The sequence below is a fragment of the Bufo gargarizans genome, chromosome 9, assembly GCF_014858855.1.
Source record: "Bufo gargarizans isolate SCDJY-AF-19 chromosome 9, ASM1485885v1, whole genome shotgun sequence".
In the NCBI taxonomy this organism is placed as follows: Eukaryota; Metazoa; Chordata; class Amphibia; order Anura; family Bufonidae; genus Bufo; species Bufo gargarizans.
Window position 1 is genome coordinate 84,327,352 of NC_058088.1, and position 21,473 is coordinate 84,348,824.

At 45.7% G+C, this 21,473-nt stretch overlaps 1 protein-coding gene across 2 annotated transcripts in view; it reads left to right on the forward strand.

Annotated features, from left to right (window-relative positions):
• Positions 1-21,473, forward strand: part of DCX (doublecortin) — a 121,162-nt gene that overhangs the window by 77,542 nt on the left and 22,147 nt on the right. Inside the window, exons 4-5 of one of the 2 annotated variants that reach the window (XM_044268355.1) lie at positions 16,266-16,368; positions 19,723-19,839. In XM_044268355.1, the coding sequence (XP_044124290.1) occupies positions 16,266-16,368; positions 19,723-19,839 (220 nt within the window). The remainder of the gene's footprint in view (positions 1-16,265; positions 16,369-19,722; positions 19,840-21,473) is intronic. The other variant, XM_044268356.1, reaches the window with a different exon arrangement.

Here is a 21,473-nt window from a genome sequence, read left to right on the forward strand (position 1 = left end):
GGCTAACCGAAACAACCGAACCTCTGAGGCAGAACAACACACTACCCCCAGCTGCACCCCCAGCCTCAACAATAACCCGAAGGACACGGTTCTCCTACTATCTCCCCCCGTACACGCCCTTCGCCACCCTTTCAACGCTCGCATTACCAAAAACGACTTAGTCACATCTGGCCTCTGCCTACACTTAAACCCGAACGCCAACCCGGCCATGCAGCTATTCATCCTTGCCACAGACCAGCCCTCCTCCCTACAGTGGCCCACAAACAACAACATCGGGACCTCTAACTCCCCTTCCCCAACCCCCAACTTACTGCACCAATCCTCCCAGTACTGCCACGCTTTCAGATACAACTCCCACGTCCTAGGTGCCAGCGATGCCTGAATGAGACTTGCTACCGTTCTTCCAGTACCTCCCAAAGCCAACTCGGGCATTCCCTCCCAAACTCCTCCGCGTCTGGAGCCAACTGCCGGAAACGGATCCACTGTGAACGAGAAAGAGAGTCAGCTATGCCATTATCCACTCCCGGCACATGAACCGCCACCACCCATGCGTTGATCAACAGACACTCCAACACCACCCGTTGCAACAACCGCACCACCAACTCTGACGAAGCTGACAACCCGTTTATCGCCTGCACCACCCCCAGGTTATCACAGTGAAACCTAACCTTCCTATCCCGGAACACATCCCCCCACAACACCACCGCCGCCACAATAGGAAACCGTTCCAACAGAGCCACGTTCTTCACCCAACCTCGTTCCACCCAACTGTCCGGCCACCGACCCGCACACCACTGCCCCCGGCAATAGACCCCAAAACCCTCGCTGCCCGCTGCATCCGAGAACAACTCAAAATCAAAAGAATTCACCACATCACCCATAAATAACGAGCGACCGTTATAACGTTCCAAGAAGGAACTCCACACCCTCAAGTCCGCTCTCAACTCCTTCCCTAAGCGCACATAATGATGCGGTGAAACCCCATGATCCGGCATGCAAAATTGAGTTTCCCAAGTAGCGACTGAAGCTCCCGCAACTGCAGTTTTTTTAAACGAGACGCCCTCGCCACCACCCCCTTTAAATCCTCCAACTTATCTGAGGGCAACCTACATTCCATTTTATCCGTGTCAAGCACTATCCCTAAAAAACTCAACTCCGTAACCGGCCCCACCGTCTTATCCGCGGCCAACGGGACCCCAAAAACCCCAAACAACGACTCCAACATATGCAACAACAAGGCGCACACCCTAGAACCCGGCGGACCAATACAGAGGAAATCATCCAAGTAATGAATAATGGACTCACACCCCGACGAATCCGCCACCGCCCATTCTAAAAATGAGCTAAACGCCTCAAAGTACGCGCAGGACAGGGAACAGCCCATAGGCAAACACCTATCCACAAACCCCCCCCCCCCCATATAACACCCCAACAAGTGCAAACAATCTGGGTGAACTGGCAGCAACCGAAACGCAGCCTCGATATCAGTCTTAGCTAATAGCGCCCCCCTCCAAAAACTTCTTAACCCACTGCACTGCCGCATCAAATGAGGTATAAACCACCGAACACAAGGCGGGGTCTATACCATCATTGACCGACGAGCCCTTCGGGAAAGACAGATGATGAATAAGCCGAAACTTATTCATCTCCTTCTTCGGAACCACCCCCAAAGGTGATACCCGTAAGTTCGGCAATGGTGGAGCCGAAAACGGGCCCGCCATCCTGCCTAGACTGACCTCCTTGCTAAGTTTCTCAGCCACCACCTCCGGATGCTCCAACGCCGACCTCAAATTTTTCCTAACCAACACCGCCTCACACTGAACAAACGGGATCCGAAAACCAACTGAAAAACCTTCCCGCAACAAAGCTGCCGCCTCCCTATCCGGATACCTGTCTAGAAACGGGCCCATCCTTCCCAGACGCACCGGCGTCTCCCCCTTTGCTATTAAAATCCCCCCCCCCCTCTGTCTGTTACCCCTAAAACACCGCGCTGCACCATGTGAACCTCCGCACACCGAGCACTCGTGTTTAAATTTACACTTTGCTCCAAATTTACATGTTCCGTCATTAAATGCGAAACACAACCCCTTTGCTGAAGCTGACGCAACATTGGGCTGCCCGCTACCACTCGCCTCCCCCCGAAAGGACTGGCCCTGTCTCACCGGTGCCGTAACCTTCAACCACAAAGCTATGTCCTTGTGATCCCACTTAATTTCGGGCCGCACCGCCTTCCGCTGCCGGAACTGCTCATCGTACCGCAGCCACGCTATCCCCCCATACACCCTGTACGCCTCCCCCACCGCATCTAAATAACAAAACAGCGCCGAACAGCACTCCGGCGCCTTTTCCCCAATGACACTTGCCAATATCGCGAATGCCTGCAGCCAGTTTGCAAACGTCCGCGGTATTAGGCGGTACCTCCGCTTCTCTTCCTCCTCCTTCTTACCCTCATCCCGCCTCACCCTATCCAGGTTAAATTTGTCTAACGGAAGCAAAGAAAAAATCTCTACATACTCCCCCCTCCAAATCTTTTCCCTTAACTCCTGCTTCAAATGTGCCCCCAATGGGCCCTCAAAGCAGACATAAACCTCTCCCCTCGCCCTATCGTCCATCCGAACCTCCTCCTCCGTGCCACCCGCCTGCGTCTGCACCGACGCCATCGCAGACCCCAAACTCGCCCCGGCCCCCCCAAGCTGCACTCGCCCCCCCAGAGGGCCCGGACACCCCCCACGCTGGTAACGGAGACGCTCCCCCCATCCCGCCAGCAAACCTGCCAACCCCCCCAACAGTTGCCCTAAACCCCTGCTAACATCCACTGGGGACCCCCCAACACCCACAGCCCCCCCAGCTAGCGTTCCCCAAGAGGCCTCACCTGGCTGCCTGAGTGCTGTGTCCCCACCAGCCGCCGATCCGGATCCCAGCTGAACACTCCTCCGCGTCGCCGCCTCATCTTCTAGTCCCCTAGCCAGTCCCAGGCTAGAGACGTCCAGCTCTCCATCTTCCCGGGCTGCGAGCGAGTGGGCGTGGCTTCTTCCTCCTTGCGCTGCGATCCCTGAAGACAGGGGCCTGCTGCCGGACCCCGATGCGACTGCAGCAGCCCCGTTCCTCCCGACGTCCTGTCCACGCTGGGGGTTCTCAGCCTCCGATCCTGGGCTGGATACCCCCGCTCCTGGTCCCTCTCCCACGCCGTCCGTCACCGCAGAACGAGGTGACCGGGCCCGGCCACCTCGCAGGCTCCGCCTACTTGCCGGATTCCTCCCACGCCGGGGAGTACTGGAGGAAGCGTTCCCCACCAACCCCCGACATGGTGGGTCCCTTGAGGGGCTCCGTTTGCGGCGCCGAGCCTTGGAAGGGGGCTGGGCAGACTGAAAAGCCTGCGGGCTATAGCGCGCCGGCGGCCTGGCCCGCCGCGTCTGGTTCAAAACTGGCTGAGGCCCGGCCGGAGCCTCAGCCGCCCCCTGGAGCATCTGCTGCACCTGTGCATGTATCCAGTCAGCGCCGCAGACCTCCGCTGCAGCGATGGTCTCCTCAAGCTGCTCCATTACGATGCCAGCTCAGTAAAGGTAAGAGGTACCAGCTCTTTTCAGGATCACACAAAATGGCCCCCGGTCTCCCCTCAGCTTCCCTATTTAACCCCTTAACCACACCCCTACGCTTAAACCACCCAATCACCCCTTATCACCCATTACTCCTCCCATCACCTCTAAAACTCCACCTAACCAACTAACTGGGGTCTCCCTAAACCAAACCCCCGTCATGATGCCCTCCCCTAAGGCTGCGCCCCTCAGTCCGGCCATAACTTTATCATTGCTAGGGATATTTTCCTTTATAATGTTCCCCTCTGGTTTAGTTTGTGGGTAGTCTCCATATCTCCATAATTAGTCTTGGCGTAAATACACACACATCCTTAATTAACTTTTAGGCTGGGTTCACACCTGAGCGTTTTACAGCACGTTCCTACGCGCTGTAAAACGCTCAACAAGGAGAAACCAATGCTTCCCTATCAGCATGGTTCTCACCTGGGCGTTTTACAGCGCGTACGATCGCGCTGTAAAACGCCCGACCCCCAAGAAGTACATGAGCTTCTTTGGGGCGTCTCGTCGCGCGTTCCCGTACATAGACTTTCGGGAACGCGCGACAATGGCTGTTCGCTTGTCTCTGTATGAGCGATTGCAAACGCTGGTACAATCGCGCATACAGAGCGCTCCTTTCAGAACGCTCAGGTCTGAACCCAGCGTTATTACCACCATCAAGGGTGGGGTTATTATTCTTTTCAGTTTTCTTCTCTGATATAGATTATTATGATTTTATTTCTGTCATGTTTCAGCACTTATGCTGCAAGCTAGAGATGAGCGAATCAAATCAGACGAAGTGTAATTCGATTCGAATTTCAGGAAAAATTCGGTTCACAACGAATGCAAATTTTCTTGCGCTTCGTGCTAACGAATCGCAATTTTTACCAAAATAGCGGCTACACGTGTGAGTACTGAGGACATGGGGCAAGGAACTCTGGGAAGGTGGGATCACCCATATTGACATGCATGCATGCAGCCAATCAGCAGCCAGGCAGCTCTGTGATGTCACAGCCCTATAAATACGGCAGCCATTTTAGAATCTGCCATTTTCCGGCATTCTGAGTGCAGGGACAGATGTGAGAAGGCGCTAGGGACAGCAATAGGAAAACCCTCATTGTGAAAAAAAAACCTGAAAAAACAATTTGTAAGTGCAGAGAAAGGATAGGGAGAAATAATTTCACAGCATCTTAGTGCAGGGAGAGACGTCTGCATGTGCTAGGGACAGTGCCAGAAAAGTGATTTACAAGTGCAGGGAATGGATAGGGTGGAATCCTTTCACAGCATCTAATTGCAGGAAGAGACATCAGAAGGCGCTAGGGTGTCACGAGGGTATCAAGAACCACGCCTGACTCCGTTATACCTGGGGTCAGGAAATCGCAGCGGTTGACTGCGTGCTCTATGTAGATAGATAGAGCTGTTTCTTTATGGTAGCTTTCTGGGTTTGCTTTGCAACCCTTTTTGGCTCACCCAGGGATCCGTAGCTCCTTCTCCTCAGCTGTTCCTTGTCCGGCACTCCCAACCTCCTTATATTCCCCTCTCCCACTTCTCTGGTTGCCAGATATAGAGCTTCCTGCCTGGACGTCTATACTGACCCACTGGAGCTGTGTTGCTGCGTTCCCTGGTTGTTGTTCCAGAACGTTACCCTCTGGATCCCTGTTGGGCCTTTGTGGTCTGCTGTGGTCGCCCACCTGGGTTTATGTGTTTGTCTGTGTTTGTCTGTCCTCTCCCTGGTGTTTCCCTCTTAGTGTCAGTGGTGCGGACTAGTGATCCCACCACCCTGTTCACTACCTAGGGCTCATCTTAGGGAAAACCAGGGTTTAGGCACGTGATCGGCGTACGGGTGAGGAACCCGTCTAGAGACGTCAGGGCAGTCAGGTGCCAGCCGCAAGGCGAGTCAGGGGTCACCACCTTTCCCTCTCCCTTGGGCAGGGCTTTCCCTTTTCCCTCCCTTTGCGTGACTGCCGGTCATTACATAGGGACAATGCTAGAAAAGCGATTTACAAGTGCAGAGAAAGATTATTTGGGGATCCAAATAGCCATTATACAGCTCTGTCATTCCAGAAATTTCTTGGGGTGCAAGTGTTATGTTGAAAAGCCTTTAGTGACTTATGTCTGTGGAAAAAGAAAAATATATACGCAGTTCTCCAAATATATACATCCAAAACAAGTGGGAGGCACATATGCAAACTGTTGTTATTCCTACACCGTTCACCTGATTTGAATGTAAATGCCCTCAAATTAAAGCTGACAGTCTGCAGTTAAAGCACATCTTGTTAGTTTCATGTCAAATCCATTGTGGTGGTGTATAGAGGCAAAAATGTTAGAATTGTGTTGATGTCCCAATAATTATGGACCTGGCTGTATATGCAGTTCACTGTTCTAGGTATTTGCAGTAAAAGCGTTTAGTGGCGTATTTCAGTACAAAAATATATATATCTACGAAGTTCACTGTTGCAGTTATTTGCGGTGAAAGCGTTTAGTGACATGTTTCCGTACTAAAAGAAAAATATATACACAGTTCACTGTTGCATTTATTTTTGGTGAAAGCGTTTAGTGGCCTATTACAGTACAGAAAGAAAGATATATATATATATATATATATATATACGCACCTCACCGGTGCAGTTATTTGTGGCAATAGCATTGCGTGGCTTATTTCTGTACAAAAAGAAAAATATATGCGCACTTTACTGGTGCAGTTATTTCTGGTAAAAGCGTTTAGTGGCCTATCTGTACTTTTAATGTGGTAAGGGCCCTGAGGTATATCATCCCAACCACTGTGCAGGAACATCTATAGCCCAAAATGCAGGTGTTACCTTTTCCAATATTTCCAGCACTCTCACTTTGTAAAGGTTGCTAAACGCTCTGTTATCTCCAGCAGTCCTTTCCCTCAGCGGCTGGCTCATATATTGTAGCTCGGTTGTCTGCTTTCAGTTTCGTTCTGCTGTTCACTCACAGACTACACGCCTCCTTTAGAGGAGGTGGGTGGAGGAGCCACCACCAAACTACTGTTACCAAGGAGCTGGTATGGCAAGTTAACCCCCTACTCTCCATATGCAACATTTGGGATACAAGGTGCATAATGCTACTACATTAACCCCTTATGCAGTGGGTTGCCAGCACACTGCACTGGGGTGTCACCCCAATGGATCGGTGTTGGTGTGTTTCCATGTTGTCAGGATACTGAGAGTGATGATGCATCACAAGCTTGCTCCTGGTCAAATGCAAATGTGTGCAGCATTCATGGGGGAGGCTACCATGACAGAATTGCACTGATTTGCTCCTTGTACAGGTGACAACACTGATCAGGCCACTATATGTGTTCCATAATTTTAAAGGGAACCTGTCACCTGGAATTTGGCAATAGAGCTGAGGACATGGGCTGCTAGATGGCCACTAGCACATCTGCAATATCCGGTCCCCATAGCTCTGTGTGCTTTTATTGTGTAAAAAAAACCCGATTTGATAGATATGCAAATTTGCATATCTATCAAATCAGGGTTTTTTAGACAATGAAAGCACACAGAGCTATGGGGACTGGATATTGCGGATGTGCTAGCGGTCATCTAGCAGCCCATGTCCTCAGCTCTATTGCCAAATTCCAGTTTCCCTTTAATCTACACTCCCTCCTGATAAAGTTACTGAAGTAGTGATGCAGTTTGAAGCCTCCCACCCCTAAATCATGCCTAAGGTTAAGGCCTAGTTCACACAAACAGTTTTTTTTGCGAGTGTACAGGCCGTTTTTTTGTGTTCCGTATACGGTTCGTATACGGAACCATTCATTTCAATGTTTCCGCAAAAAAAAACGGAACGCATGCGGAAATGCATCTGTATCCATTTCCGTTCTGTTTTTTCTGAACCATCTATTGAAAATGTTATGGCCAGCCCAATTTTTTCTATGTAATTACTGTATACTGTACATGGCATACGGAAACACAACGGAACTCAAAAACGGACCGCAAAAAACGATAAAAGCCATACGTTCGTGTGAACTAGGCCTAAGACTGTTTGATCCAGCTATTATATAATGTAGATTGCGGTTGTTGTGGTTATTTGTAGCATGGATTTTATATGCAATTGATTAAGGAACTATTTACACCACAAATTACTTATTACCCAATTTTCCCGATGTATACTGATATCATGTAATTTAACGGGAAAGTGTCATCAGGAACTTACCTATTGTTAGGCACATTTTTTAAGAATATTTGGTGGATAATTTTAATTTTCCATGTAACTATCTATATTAAAAAAAAAAAATCCTAAAATCTGGCAGGTTTTACGCTGCCCACTAAGCCTAATAGGCGCTACTTCTTGGTCTGTACAGATCACCTTTCAACAGTCATCTCTTTATCATCACATGTGAGATTACAATGACCGATAACACCGCAGTATAAATAACACAGTATCCACCATTCCCAATAGGTGATATCACAGCTTATCTACTCCCTCTAGACCTCTACACAGGTCAAGGAGCATGCCTAGAAAACTTTCTCATATAAGTCAATGAGATCCCCTCCTGACCATTGTGTCTATGGCCTATGTGGCTCTACAAACGCTTATGACACCAGCTCAGGCAAAACGGCCGCCCCCATAATCATGTTCAGTAAACAGAATAAAAAAAGAATATTTAATTTAAAAATAAAAACATATTATTAAAAAAAGATGTGTTTTGCTATCTGGTTTTAACTAGCAGTAAAATGACACATTCCCTTATTATCTGGTCCACTCTGGTATTTCTGTGATTGTCTGTGACCTGCTGTTCTTGTATATGTATTCCTAGCATTGCTTTTGTGGCATATATATATATACTGTTGCAGTCATTAGCTGGCCATAAACATTACATTTTTGTTGTCTGAACCTCTAAGAATGATGGATTCGTCCAACACACTAATGTTTGTGGGGGAGCTCCCAACAGATGATGTTGGGGGAGACAAGGCTAAGACGAAATTAAAATTTTCACTCGATCGTTTTGTTCTGTGGGGAGATAAGCTGCCCCCAGAAATGTCTGGCAGCATCTTTCTCCGCTCTCCCCATAGCGTACACAGACACATTTGGCCAAGCCGACTGTGTATTGTTATGGGGAAGTCGGGAAGGAGATATAGCTATTGAATGTGTATGCATTTAGGCCTATTACTTTTTGCGTCTGCTACATAAGGCCTCTTGCACACGAACGTGTCGCTCCGGAGATGCGGAACAGAAGCATGGAACGGAACCCAGGGGAGCACTATGGAGTGCTTCCGTGGGGTTTCGTCCCGTACTTCCATTCTGCAAAAAGATAGGACATGTTCTATCTTTTTGCTGAACGGCTGGATCGCGGACCCATTAAAGTAAATGGGTCCGCGATCCGCTGCGGCTGCCCCACGGACGGTGTTCGTGCATTGCGGCCTACATTTTGCAGGCCGCAGCACGACCACGGGGCGCACACGTTCATGTGCAAGAGGCCTAAAGGAGTTGTCTCCCTTCAGCAAATGATGTAGAGAAAGTGAATACAAGGTACCTACTAATGTATTGTGATTGTCCATATTGCCTCCGCTGGCTGGATTCATTTTTCCATCACACTGCTCATTTCCATGGTTACGACCACCCTGCAATTCAGTAGCGGTGGTCGTGCTTGCCCACAAAAAGAAAAAGGCCGGCGCTTTTTCCTATATTATGCAAGCAGAACCACCACTGATGAATTGCAGGGTGGTCGCAATGTGATGTAAAAATTAAGCTAGCCAGCAAAGGAGGCAATATGGACAATCACAATACATTAGAAAGTTCCTTGTATTCACTTTCTCTACATGATAAATGCCACTTGCTGAAGTGAGAGAACCCCTTTAAGTTCCCCCTTTTACTGTATGGTGAGTGAGACCACTAGTGCTCAAAATTAAATGGCCCAAAAGGGATCAGAGTGACCCATGCGGCAGTGGCTTAGATAGTGGGAGGGATTGGCAGAGCATGTGCCCTGAGTGCTGGTGCCAGATTCCAAAAAAAAAATAACTGAATATTTAGATACAGGGCTAAGAAGCACATTGAATCTTTGCCCCAGGTTAAGGAATATAGGATATGCTGCTGCTGCTTTGCTGTGCTGGGAGTATTGCTGATGCTCAGAGGACAGACAGACGTCACATGGCTTTGAGACATCTAGCAATCTGTGATCAGGTTTCTATAAAGTAGTTGCGGATGCAAATGTTATACATCCTAGAGATTGTCCTAGCACAGCTCTGCTCTGCACTGATGAGGGGCAATCGCCCCGAAACAGCTGTCTGCAGATGAGGTGCTGGCTTATCTAATATCCAAGTCATGTCTCAAGGCTTATTTTAGGAGCTGAACATTGACTTATAGGATAACTGCCTTACATCTGGTGGCATTAGAGTTAAGAGCTCATTCGCATCCCTTCCCTCCCAGAGATTGTCATAGACATAATAATAGACACAATACATCAATTATTAGCGGTAATTGCTACAGTCTATCTCTGGCACAAAGTAATCAGATACTTACAAATGAAATACTTACAAATATTTAAGGGGTATTCCCATCTCAGACTTCGATCCCTAGGATATTCCATATGCCATCAATGTCAGTTAGGTGCACCTCTGGGACCTGCTCCTATCTCCATAATGAGCCCCTCGAAGTGGAAGAGCGCACCACACAAGTGTGGCCACCCTCCACTCACTTCTGAGTGTGCTTGCTCCGCTATTTTCAGAACAGTGAATGAAGGGCACACCCTGCATGGAGAGCATTGATCCGGCACTATTCTGATAATTGATGGCATACCTTTTTTTTTATTTTTATTGATGTCTGAGATGAGCAGAAACATTTAAGATTGTGGATTTTCAGTAGACGACCTATAATAATGTATATGACATCGCTTGCAGTGTTATAATTATACCTTTTTAGAAATTATGTCTATGGCCAGATTTGCTTTCAGTGTAATATATTCTGCTCAGTCTATGTGATTCCTGTGGACTGGGTGAGGACTTCTCACCAGCCAGAAGAACACTACAATGTGGGAGGCGTAGCGCCGCTATTAATGACCGAGCTGCCATTGTTTGTGACAGCCCCGCTGTGATGGGAGGTCCCTCATCCAGCCTCTCTTTGTTTTCCTAACTCAGACAAAACGTGCAATTTCAGATCTCCTTTGCCTCTAGGCCTCTGGAAAACGCTGCTATAAATACACAGTATAATGAGCTGGAGAAATTTGAATCAAATTAGTAGCTTCCATCCACCAGCAATAATCTCTTATCTGCTCACATCCCAGCGCCATAAGACATTCGGAGCTGGCAGCTCAAGGCAGCATTTAACATGATTAACTCCTCGATTACTGGGGGAGGGGGGTTAGGGGTGAATTGCGGGCCTCTCTGCATGAGAACTTCATTGACACCCTTTCATTTGAGATATATATACATTTTAAATATACTCTGCATGTATTCCTGAAAACCTAAAAGTAAGCAAGATAGTATAATGTTACTGCCAGCAAAGTTAGATTAAAAAAAAAGATAAGTAAATGTAATGAGGACTCCATCTATATTTAGTGATTCATCTGTTCAAAGGGGTTGTCTCATCTCAGACAATGGGGACATAAGGCTAGGATATGCCCCCATTGTCTAATAGGTGCGGGTGCCACCGCTGGGATCCGCACCTATATAAAGAACGGAGCCCCGAAAGTGGTGGAGGGTGAACTGCGCATGCGCAGGTTCCCTCCATTCATTTCTATGGGGCCGCCGAAAATAGTCAATCGGGCTCATAGAAGTGAATAGGAGCGGTGGCCCTCCAGCCACCACTTTGCGGGGCTCCCGTACCTATAAGACAATGGGGGCATATCCCAGCAATATGCCCTCATTGTCTGAGATGAGACAATCCCGAGGTTGTAATGTGGAATTGTACGGTTTCCCTGTTGTCGACCTGCTATACCCCCTCCCTTCATTCAGGACACTGTCAGCTCTGCTATGGACTGAGAAGCTGACTCATTTGCAGAACAGTGCTTGCTTGGATATACTGCCTTAGGCCTAATTCATGGTATTTTCTCCATCTGTGTGCTCTCCTGAGCACATGGACCTATTGATGCAAATGATGCCTTTCGAATGTCAGTTTTTCTGTACAAACAATTGGTCCGTGACGAGAAACTTGCAGCTTGTACCTTTCTTGTCTGTTTTCCATCTAAAACTCATTCACTTAAATGAATGGGTCCAGAAAAAAAAGGCACTCAAACACCAAACGGACATCAAGATATATATCTATGTTTGGCAGACGGAAATTTGAATAGCCATCTGAATCAGGCCTAGCCTTAACAACTGGTTGCTACAAGCGGTGGATCCATAGCAGCTAGTTTCAATCAGAGCACTGAATAGATCCATTTACTGGCGAGTAGTGTTGATCAAGCACCAAAGTGCTTTGGTGCTCTGGTAGAACACTTTGAGATGCTCGGGTGCTCTACAGAGCACCCAAGCACAATGGAAGTCAATGAGAGAACGTGAGCATTAAACCAGGCACCCCCTGCTCTGAAGAGGGAAGGGTGAGTCCGCGCTTAGGAGTCCCTGCTCTGACTCCATATATAGCCATGTACAGTACAGACCAAAAGTTTGGACACACCTTCTCATTCAAAGAGTTTTCTTTATTTTCATGACTATGAAAATTGTAGATTCACACTGAAGGCATCAAAACTATTAATTAACACATGTGGAATTATATACATAACAAAAAAGTGTGAAACAACTGAAAATATGTCATATTCTAGGTTCTTCAAAGTAGCCACCTTTTGCTTTGATTACTGCTTTGCACACACTTGGCATTCTCTTCATGAGCTTCAAGAGGTAGTCACCTGAAATGGGTTTCACTTCACAGGTGTTGCCATGTTAGGTTTAATAAGTGGGATTTCTTGCCTTATAACTGGGGTTGGGACCATCAGTTGCGTTGTGGAGAAGTCAGGTGGATACACAGCTGATAGTCCTACTGAATAGACTGTTAGAATTTGTATTATGGCAAGAAAAAAACAGCTAAGTAAAGAAAAACGAGTGGCCATCATTACTTTAAGAAATGAAGGTCAGTCAGTCCAAAAAATTGGGAAAACTTTGAAAGTGTCCCCAAGTGCAGTCACAAAAACCATCAAGCGCTACAAAGAAACTGGCTCACATGCGGACCACCCCAGGAAAGGAAGACCAAGAGTCACCTCTGCTGCGGAGGATAAGTTCATCTGAGTCACCAGCCTCAGAAATCGCAGGTTAACAGCAGCTCAGATTAGAGACCAGGTCAATGCCACACAGAGTTCTAGCAGCAGACACATCTCTAGAACAACTGTTAAGGCTGGGTTCACACCTGAGCGTTTTACAGCGCGTTCCTACGCGCTGTAAAACGCTCAACAAGGAGAAACCAATGATTCCCTATGGGAATGGTTCACACTTGGGCGTTTTACAGCGCGTACGATCGCGCTGTAAAACGCCCGACGCTCCAAAAAGTACATGAGCGACTTTTGGGGCGTTTGTGGCCATAGGACACTGTAGTGAATCACACAAACGCGCGTCAAACGCGCGTTTACTATTACAAAAACGCGCATAAAAATGCGCGTGTAAAACGCGCGTTTGCGCAACGCTCAAGTGTGAACCCAGCCTAAGAGGAGACTGTGTGAATCAGGCCTTCATGGTAGAATATCTGCTAGGAAATCACTGCTAAGGACAGGCAACAAGCAGAAGAGACTTGTTTGGGCTAAAGAACACAAGGAATGGACATTAGACCAGTGGAAATCTGTGCTTTGGTCTGATGAGTCCAAATTTGAGATCTTTGGTTCCAACCACCGTATCTTTGTGCGACGCAGAAAGGGTGAACGGATGGACTCTACATGCCTGATTCCCACCGTGAAGCATGGAGGAGGAGGTGTGATGGTGTGGGGGTGCTTTGCTGGTGACACTGTTGGGGATTTATTCAAAATTGAAGGCATACTGAACCAGCATGGCTACCACAGCATCTTGCAGCGGCATGCTATTCCATCTGGTTTGCGTTTAGTTGGACCATCATTTATTTTTCAACAGGACAATGACCCCAAACACATCTCCAGGCTGTGTAAGGGCTATTTGACCATGAAGGAGAGTGATGGGGTGCTGCGCCAGATGACCTGGCCTCCACAGTCACCGGACCTGAACCCAATCGAGATGGTTTGGGGTGAGCTGGACCGCAGAGTGAAGGCAAAAGGGCCAACAAGTGCTAAGCATCTCTGGGAACTCCTTCAAGACTGTTGGAAGACCATTTCAGGTGACTACCTCTTGAAGCTCATCAAGAGAATGCCAAGAGTATGCAAAGCAGTAATCAAAGCAAAAGGTGGCTACTTTGAAGAACCTAGAATATGACATATTTTCAGTTGTTTCACACTTTTTTGTTATGTATATAATTCCACATGTGTTAATTCATAGTTTTGATGCCTTCAGTGTGAATCTACAATTTTTATAGTCATGAAAATAAAGAAAACTCTTTGAATGAGAAGGTGTGTCCAAACTTTTGGTCTGTACTGTACATATATGGAGTCAGTGCTTTGGAACACCCAGTGTATTTGAATCTAATTACAATCCGTGTGAAAGAGGCCTTAATGTGTCCCTGTACTTTAGGAAAACTTGATATGTCATAGCGACATAACAAAAGTTTAGATCAGTGAAAGTCTGAGAGCTGAGACCCCGGCAGTCGCTAGAACAAGGAGAGGGAAGTGTTCACATAAGCCTCTTTCACACGAGCATGACGAATTAGGTCCGGATGCGTTCAGGGCGCGTTCAGTGAAACTCACACCATTTTGCAAGCAAGTTCAGTCAGTTTTGTCTGCGATTGCGTTCAGTTGTTCAGTTTTTTCCGCGCGGGTGCAATGCGCTTTGATGCGTTTTTCACACACATGATAAAAAGGTTTAGAAACAACATCTCTTAGCAACCACCAGTGAAAACGCATTGCATCTGCACTTGCTTCCAGATGCAATGCGTTTTTCACTGAAGCCCAGTTCACTTCTATGGGGCCAGGACTAAGTGAAATCGCAGAATATAGAACATGCTGCGTTTTTTACGCAACACAAAACTGATGCGTGAAAAAAAAACGCTCATGTACACAGACCCATTGAAATGAATGAGTCAGTATTCAGTACGGGTGCTATGCATTCTCTTCACGCATCGCATCTGCACGGAAAACTCGCTCGTGTGAAAGAGGTGTAAGAAGGTACCTAGAATCATCGTGGATGGAAGGTATGTGTCACAGAGGTTCCTGGCCTTGGTGAAGTAAGAGCCGGTATTTTATGTGTCAGCAGCAGCTGTTGCTAATTGACACTGTGAGATTTAGCATGGCTGATCCGGGACGGCTCTTACTGGGAGTAGTCAAAGTGCTGGGTGGGTGACTACTCCCCATGTTCCAGGCCGGGTTTTGCCAGGCATAAAAACTAGCCAGCACTGCCAGGTGTGGTTGATTTACCTCCCTCTGACAGTGGAGCTCAGGAGTCTGTGTGCTGTGAACTGAGGGCTGTGCTGGGATTTGAGGTTTGAGCAGGGCTGGTGGACTCAAGCCCCTCTGAAGGTGAACAGGCCGCCTATGGACTTGATGAGGCTGAACTGCTAACAGGGTGTGAAATAACACCCAGGAGAAAAGGTGACTTTTATTGTTTATGGACTTTCCTTGTGTGTGAACAAACACCAAGCCACCTGTGTTTTGTGATAAACCTGATCTGCATTTTGTTATACACTAATGTGTGAATAAACACCGCTGTTTGATTCAAGAACTGTGTACTTAGCCTCTAAACTGCATCCGCTAGTCCTAACTACCAGAGCAAATCCCCACAAGGCCATAGAGTGCTCCTTCTCCTCACTGCAGGAGATGGAAGCAAGACATCTCCTGCAGCAAGGAGAAAGAGTGCTATGTGAGCACTTCTCTCTTCTTTTTCTAGCTATTGGTGGGGGTGTCAGCAATTGGACCCCCACTGATCAAAACTTTTTATATGTCGCTATAACATATCAGAACTTTTATTAGATACGCCTGTTTCTTCTATCCCATTTCATTTAATTTCATCCCATCTCATTTTTTGCATTTTATTTTACCTACTTCTATCTGAACATAGATTCTTTTCCCTATACTTTCGACCAATGTGTTGGTGTTTTTGTTATTTCTATCTTTTTCTGTATCTTCTTTGGATTTTATTTTATAGTATTGATTTTTAATGATATTGGAAAATGTCCTTCCTTGTGTGTATGTTTCAGTGATCTTTTTGTAAAACGTTCAATAAAAATGATTAAACAAAAAAATGCAATATAGAGAAACTGCATGAAGATATTATCCCCCTTGAGAAAGTAGTTGGTTGGACAGCATGAGGTCCTCATACTGTACTGGTCTTGACCCCTTTCTGTAGTCAAATTTGTTTCAACCTAAAAGCAAAAAAAGGGCTTATTCAGAACTAAATACATGATGATAATAATAGATGATGATGATTGATTCTTATTATAGTATTGGATGGAGATTTTACATGAGATAAAAGTAGGGTCAAGTTGGCCTACTTCCCTCAAGGACTATTGATTTCATTTGGCCACTTGTGTTTACAGATCCTTCAAAGTATCAAATTGAAATTCTAATGAATTAAAGTGAAATGACCTTTAATATTTTTATTATTACAGTAATATTTTCCTGAAATTCCTAGACAACAAAGCAGTATCCATAACATTCTTCTTGCTCAACTGCATTTCTTCTTCTTTTAGGTGACCTGTCTGCATGATTTCTTTGGTGAAGATGATGTCTTTATTGCCTGTGGGCCAGAAAAATTTCGATATGCTCAGGATGACTTCTCCCTGGATGAAAATGGTAAGTCCAGGTACCATATAAAAGTCATTAAGACTCATCATCATAGAGGTGGTCCACTGCTCGGACTTCCCTCCATAAACCAGAGTGGAGAGACTATACTGAGACTCCTACTCTGGTTGACTCAACATGTCTACATATTACATGGTTTCCCATTCATTTGAATAGGTGCCATGTAATATTACATAGCTCCTGCAGAGGAAAAGTGTGGCCACACTAAAGTTCAGTTCTCAGTTGTTATTGCAAGGGTTTAGAGAAGTTAGACGCTCAGCAACAAGTTGATCTCCAGAACTTCTTCTTTCTAGAAAGTGGTTGTCCAACTGGGGCAACCCATTTAAAGGAACTTACATTGAGATATACAATCCTTTAACAACTATGGGAAGACCTTAAGATGGGGTTTCTACTAATGCTTTGAATGATGAAGCCTCAATTCTCTTTGATGTACTCCAACCTCTTAGTTACTGAGTTACTTCATCTTTCTGATCTTAAAGCCCATTTACATGCGCTAACTGGGAAAGCAACTATTGGGAATTAATTTATTCCCAATAATTGCCTGCTTGTCAGTGACTTGCATCACCTCCACAGTATGGGGATGAGCAATTGCTGCTACTATGGGACGCATTATTTCTAAGCAGCAAATAGCTGTTTACAAGCATGATCCATTGCCCAAAAAAGAAGAATTTTGTGTACACATCAACAATGCTTTTTCCAGATGAATGAGCATTTGCTTGATCATTGGGTGATGTGCAGCATATTTAAATGGGTTTATTATAGGGAATGGGCCATGTAAAGTCTGAAGATCCATGGATTTCACCGGTGCTTTATCATGTATGCAGGATAGAAGTATACAGGTTTATGGAACCTTATTGTGTCAGAGCATACAGGTCCTTCTAAAAAAATTAGCATATTGTGATAAAGTTCATTATTTTCTGTAATGTACTGATAAACATTAGACTTTCATATATTTTAGATTCATTACACACAACTGAAGTAGTTCAAGCCTTTTATTGTTTTAATATTGATGATTTTGGCATACAGCTCATGAAAACCCAAATTTCCTATCTAAAAAAATTAGCATATTTCATCCGACCAATAAAAGAAAAGTGTTTTTAATACAAAAAAAGTCAACCTTCAAATAATTATGTTCAGTTATGCACTCAATACTTGGTCGGGAATCCTTTTGCAGAAATGACTGCTTCAATGCGGCGTGGCATGGAGGCAATCAGCCTGAGGCACTGCTGAGGTGTTATGGAGGCCCAGGATGCTTCGATAGCGGCCTTAAGGTCATCCAGAGCGTTGGGTCTTGCGTCTCTCAACTTTCTCTTCCCAATATCCCACAGATTCTCTATCGGGTTCAGGTCAGGAGAGTTGGCAGACCAATAGAGCACAGTGATACCATGGTCAGTAAACCATTTACCAGTGGTTTTGGCGCTGTGAGCAGGTGCCAGGTTGTGCTGAAAAAATGAAATTTTCATCTCTATAAAGCTTTTCAGCAGATGGAAGCATGAAGCGCTCCAAAATCTCCTGATAGCTAGCTGCATTGACCCTGCCCTTGACAAAACACAGTGGACCAACACCAGCAGCTGACATGGCACCCCAGACCATCACTGACTGTGGGTACTTGACACTGGACTTCAGGCATTTTGGCATTTCCCTCTTCCCAGTCTTCCTCCAGACTCTGGCACCTTGATTTCCGAATGACATGCAACAGTCCAGTGCTGCTTCTCTGTAGCCCAGGTCAGGCGCTTCTGCTGCTGTTTCTGGTTCAAAAGTGGCTTGACCTGGGGAATGCGGCACCTGTAGCCCATTTCCTGCACACGCCTGTACACGGTGGCTCTGGATGTTTCTACTCCAGACTCGGTCCACTGCTTCCGCAGGTCCCCCAAGGTCTGGAATCGGTCCTTCTCCACAATCTTCCTCAGGGTCCGGTCACCTCTTCTCGTTGTGCAGCGTTTTCTGCCACACTTTTTCCTTCCCACAGACTTCCCACTGAGGTGCCTTGATACAGCACTCTGGGAACAGCCTATTCCTTCAGAAATTTCTTTCTGTGTCTTACCCTCTTGCTTGAGGGTGTCAATGATGGCCTTCTGGACAGCAGTCAGGTCGGCAGTCTTACCCATGATTGCGGTTTTGAGTAATGAACCAGGCTGGGAGTTTTTAAAAGCCTCAGGAATCCTTTGCAGGTGTTTAGAGTTAATTAGTTGATTCAGATGATTAGGTTAATAGCTCGTTTAGAGAACCTTTTCATGATATGCTAATTTTTTTAGATAGGAATTTGGGTTTTCATGAGCTGTATGCCAAAATCATCAATATTAAAACAATAAAAGGCTTGAACTACTTCAGTTGTGTGTAACGAATCTAAAATATATGAAAGTCTAATGTTTATCAGTACATTACAGAAAATAATGAACTTTATCACAATATGCTAATTTTATGAGAAGGACCTGTATGTGGAAGTTCAGGCTTATGGTCCACCATTGATATGATCTTTTGACTTAGTTTCAGGACTTGTCCCTCTCATGAATTCTAGGGACTTTTAGTTAATAAACAGCCCCTGAAAATGTTTTTTTTCTATGGGTACCAATACTTTGAAGCATGTTATAATTGATGCCCAAGCCTTATGTTGCCAACGGGCCAAGATGTGTTCACTACTAAAGTCAGATGCCATCCTACTCTAAAAAAGGGAAGCATTTTCTGCTGTACCTTCCAGGTACCCTCTAACGTTATTCTACGTATACCCCGTAAGGACATAATTATAAACTAAATTACTAGAAGGAACATCAGTTTGGTTTTCCTCATCAGTAGCTAACAGATTTTTGGGAAAGTTTATCCTCCTTGGTCAGCAGTAATTTTGTAGAGAACCTAATTTGACGGTTTTCTCTCCTTCCAGCACATCTTACAAAAACCGTGTTACTTTGCTAAGTTTCGTTTGACAAATATGCAGCAAAGCATATCACGGCTTTGGGGGAGCGTGCTGACATGTTGTGGATTTCTCTGTATTATCTCATTCCTGTACTTTAGTGTGAAAACCTGGCATTGTGGGGCTGAATAAATTCTGCCTGACCTCACAACAAACTCTGCGGCTGGAAATCGAGGAGCAAACAGATTTTTCTGTCTGGGACATTCGGGGCCGGAGGGGAAATACATTGGAATCTATTTGTGTTTATTTCTTAATGGAAATCATGTCATTTTTAGTACCAGACAGTTTATTTGTGCTTCACCAAATCTCGGTGTACTTTTCACCACCTTTTTTTTTTTTTTCGTTTAATTACCTTAATTCATTTTCAAGAACACTATGCAGCCTTGGATAAGTCTTCACATTATATTTCAATCGTATTCCCCATGTTCACCTTTCAGAATGCCGCGTGATGAAAGGAGCTCCAACACAGACTCCAAAGTCAGGTACTAGCACTCTCAAAAGTTCTGCTAAGAGTCCTGCACCAACACGTCGCAGCAAATCTCCTGCTGACTCAGGTGGGGATGACTTCTGATGACAAGATACTCAAACTATTTCCCACTGAAATAAAGAAAATAGACATTTCATATTCGTGTGAAGTCTCTTAATATTCAATTCAGTGTTTCCGAAGTTGGATTTTCATAAGGTAATATCCAGGCTTGGTACCACCAGAGTCTATAAGGGTTATCAATTTCAGTTTCCACGGACATATTCATCTTTAATATTACGAATGACTATGGTTAAAAGTACCTCAGTGCTATGTAAGAGGGCATTCACACACACCAGATTTGTTGATGAAATCTATTCAGCTGAAAATCTATTCCAAACCACAGATTTTTTTTCTGCTGAAATCACATGTATTTCAGTAAGCCCTATGCAGAAAAATGAGACAGTTAGGCAGAGTTCACGTCACCATTTTACTTTCCGTTCTTCTGATCTGTCAGAAGAACAGAAAAAAAAGAACGGATCCGTTATTTTGAGCATCAGTTTGTTTTACTACCATCACAGATCAGTTACTCTTGACAGGAGAAAAAGTCCTTCAAAAAGTTATTTTTCTCCCGTTAAAAATAAATGGTCTCTGACAGAAGTGACACAAACTGATGATAACTGATCATAACTTTTTTTTTTTTTTTGTTCTTCTGATGGATCAATCAGAAGAACGGAAAGCTAAACGGTGATGTGAACTCGGCCTTAGGCCTCATGCACACGACCGTTGCTCTGTTCCGCATCCGAGGAGCAGTTTTTGCGGCTCAGGTGCGGACCCCTTCACTTCAATGGGGCCGCAAAAGATGCGGACAGCTCTCCGTGTGCTGTCTGCATCCGTTGATCCATTCCGTGGCCCCACAAAAAAAACATATAACATGTCCTATTCTTGTCCGTTTTTTGCGGACAAGAATAGGCATTTCTACAATGGGCCGTCTGTACCGTTCCGCAAATTGCGGAAGGTACACGGGCGTCTTTTGTGCTTTTTTTGCGGGTCCGCAATTTGCGGACCGCAAAAAAACTGAACGGTCGTGTGCATGAGGCTTTATACCGAGATTTCTACAGCAAATCTGCCACATGTGAACATACTTTAATAGGAAAAAGCAGCCTGGCAATGAACTGTAAGATAAGACCTTTCAAAATGTATAAATAAGCAATGCTGCCTGGCAGCCTTTCATATCTGTACACCAAGGATAAGGCTCCATTCACACGTCCGTAACGTGTTTTGCGGATCCCCAAAACACGGACAGCGGCAATGTGCGTTCCGCATTTTGCGGACTGCACATTGCCGGTGTTCTGCCAAATCTCTATACCTTGCCAAAAGTCTATACCGGAAGTGACGCGGCCGCACCAGAAGTGACGAGATCGCCAAGGAATGAGCTGGAGGAGGGTATGCGTGGCGCTGCACAAGCGCACATCCACCGGCTTAGCAAATAATTATTGCAGTGCCGCGATAGAAGTACTTCGTACACCGCGTGTGCGCACTTAGGGATATAGAGATTTTGCAGCGCAAAATGTTTCATCAGATCTCCCTACCCCTGAGTGCGCAGGCGCCCACAAATCATCAGTTGCAGTTCATCTTTACCGCAGAGCTGAGTGCTGGATACCGAGCTCACCACATAGTAGAGCTGAACTGCAACTGATGATTTGTGGGCGCCTGCGCACTCAG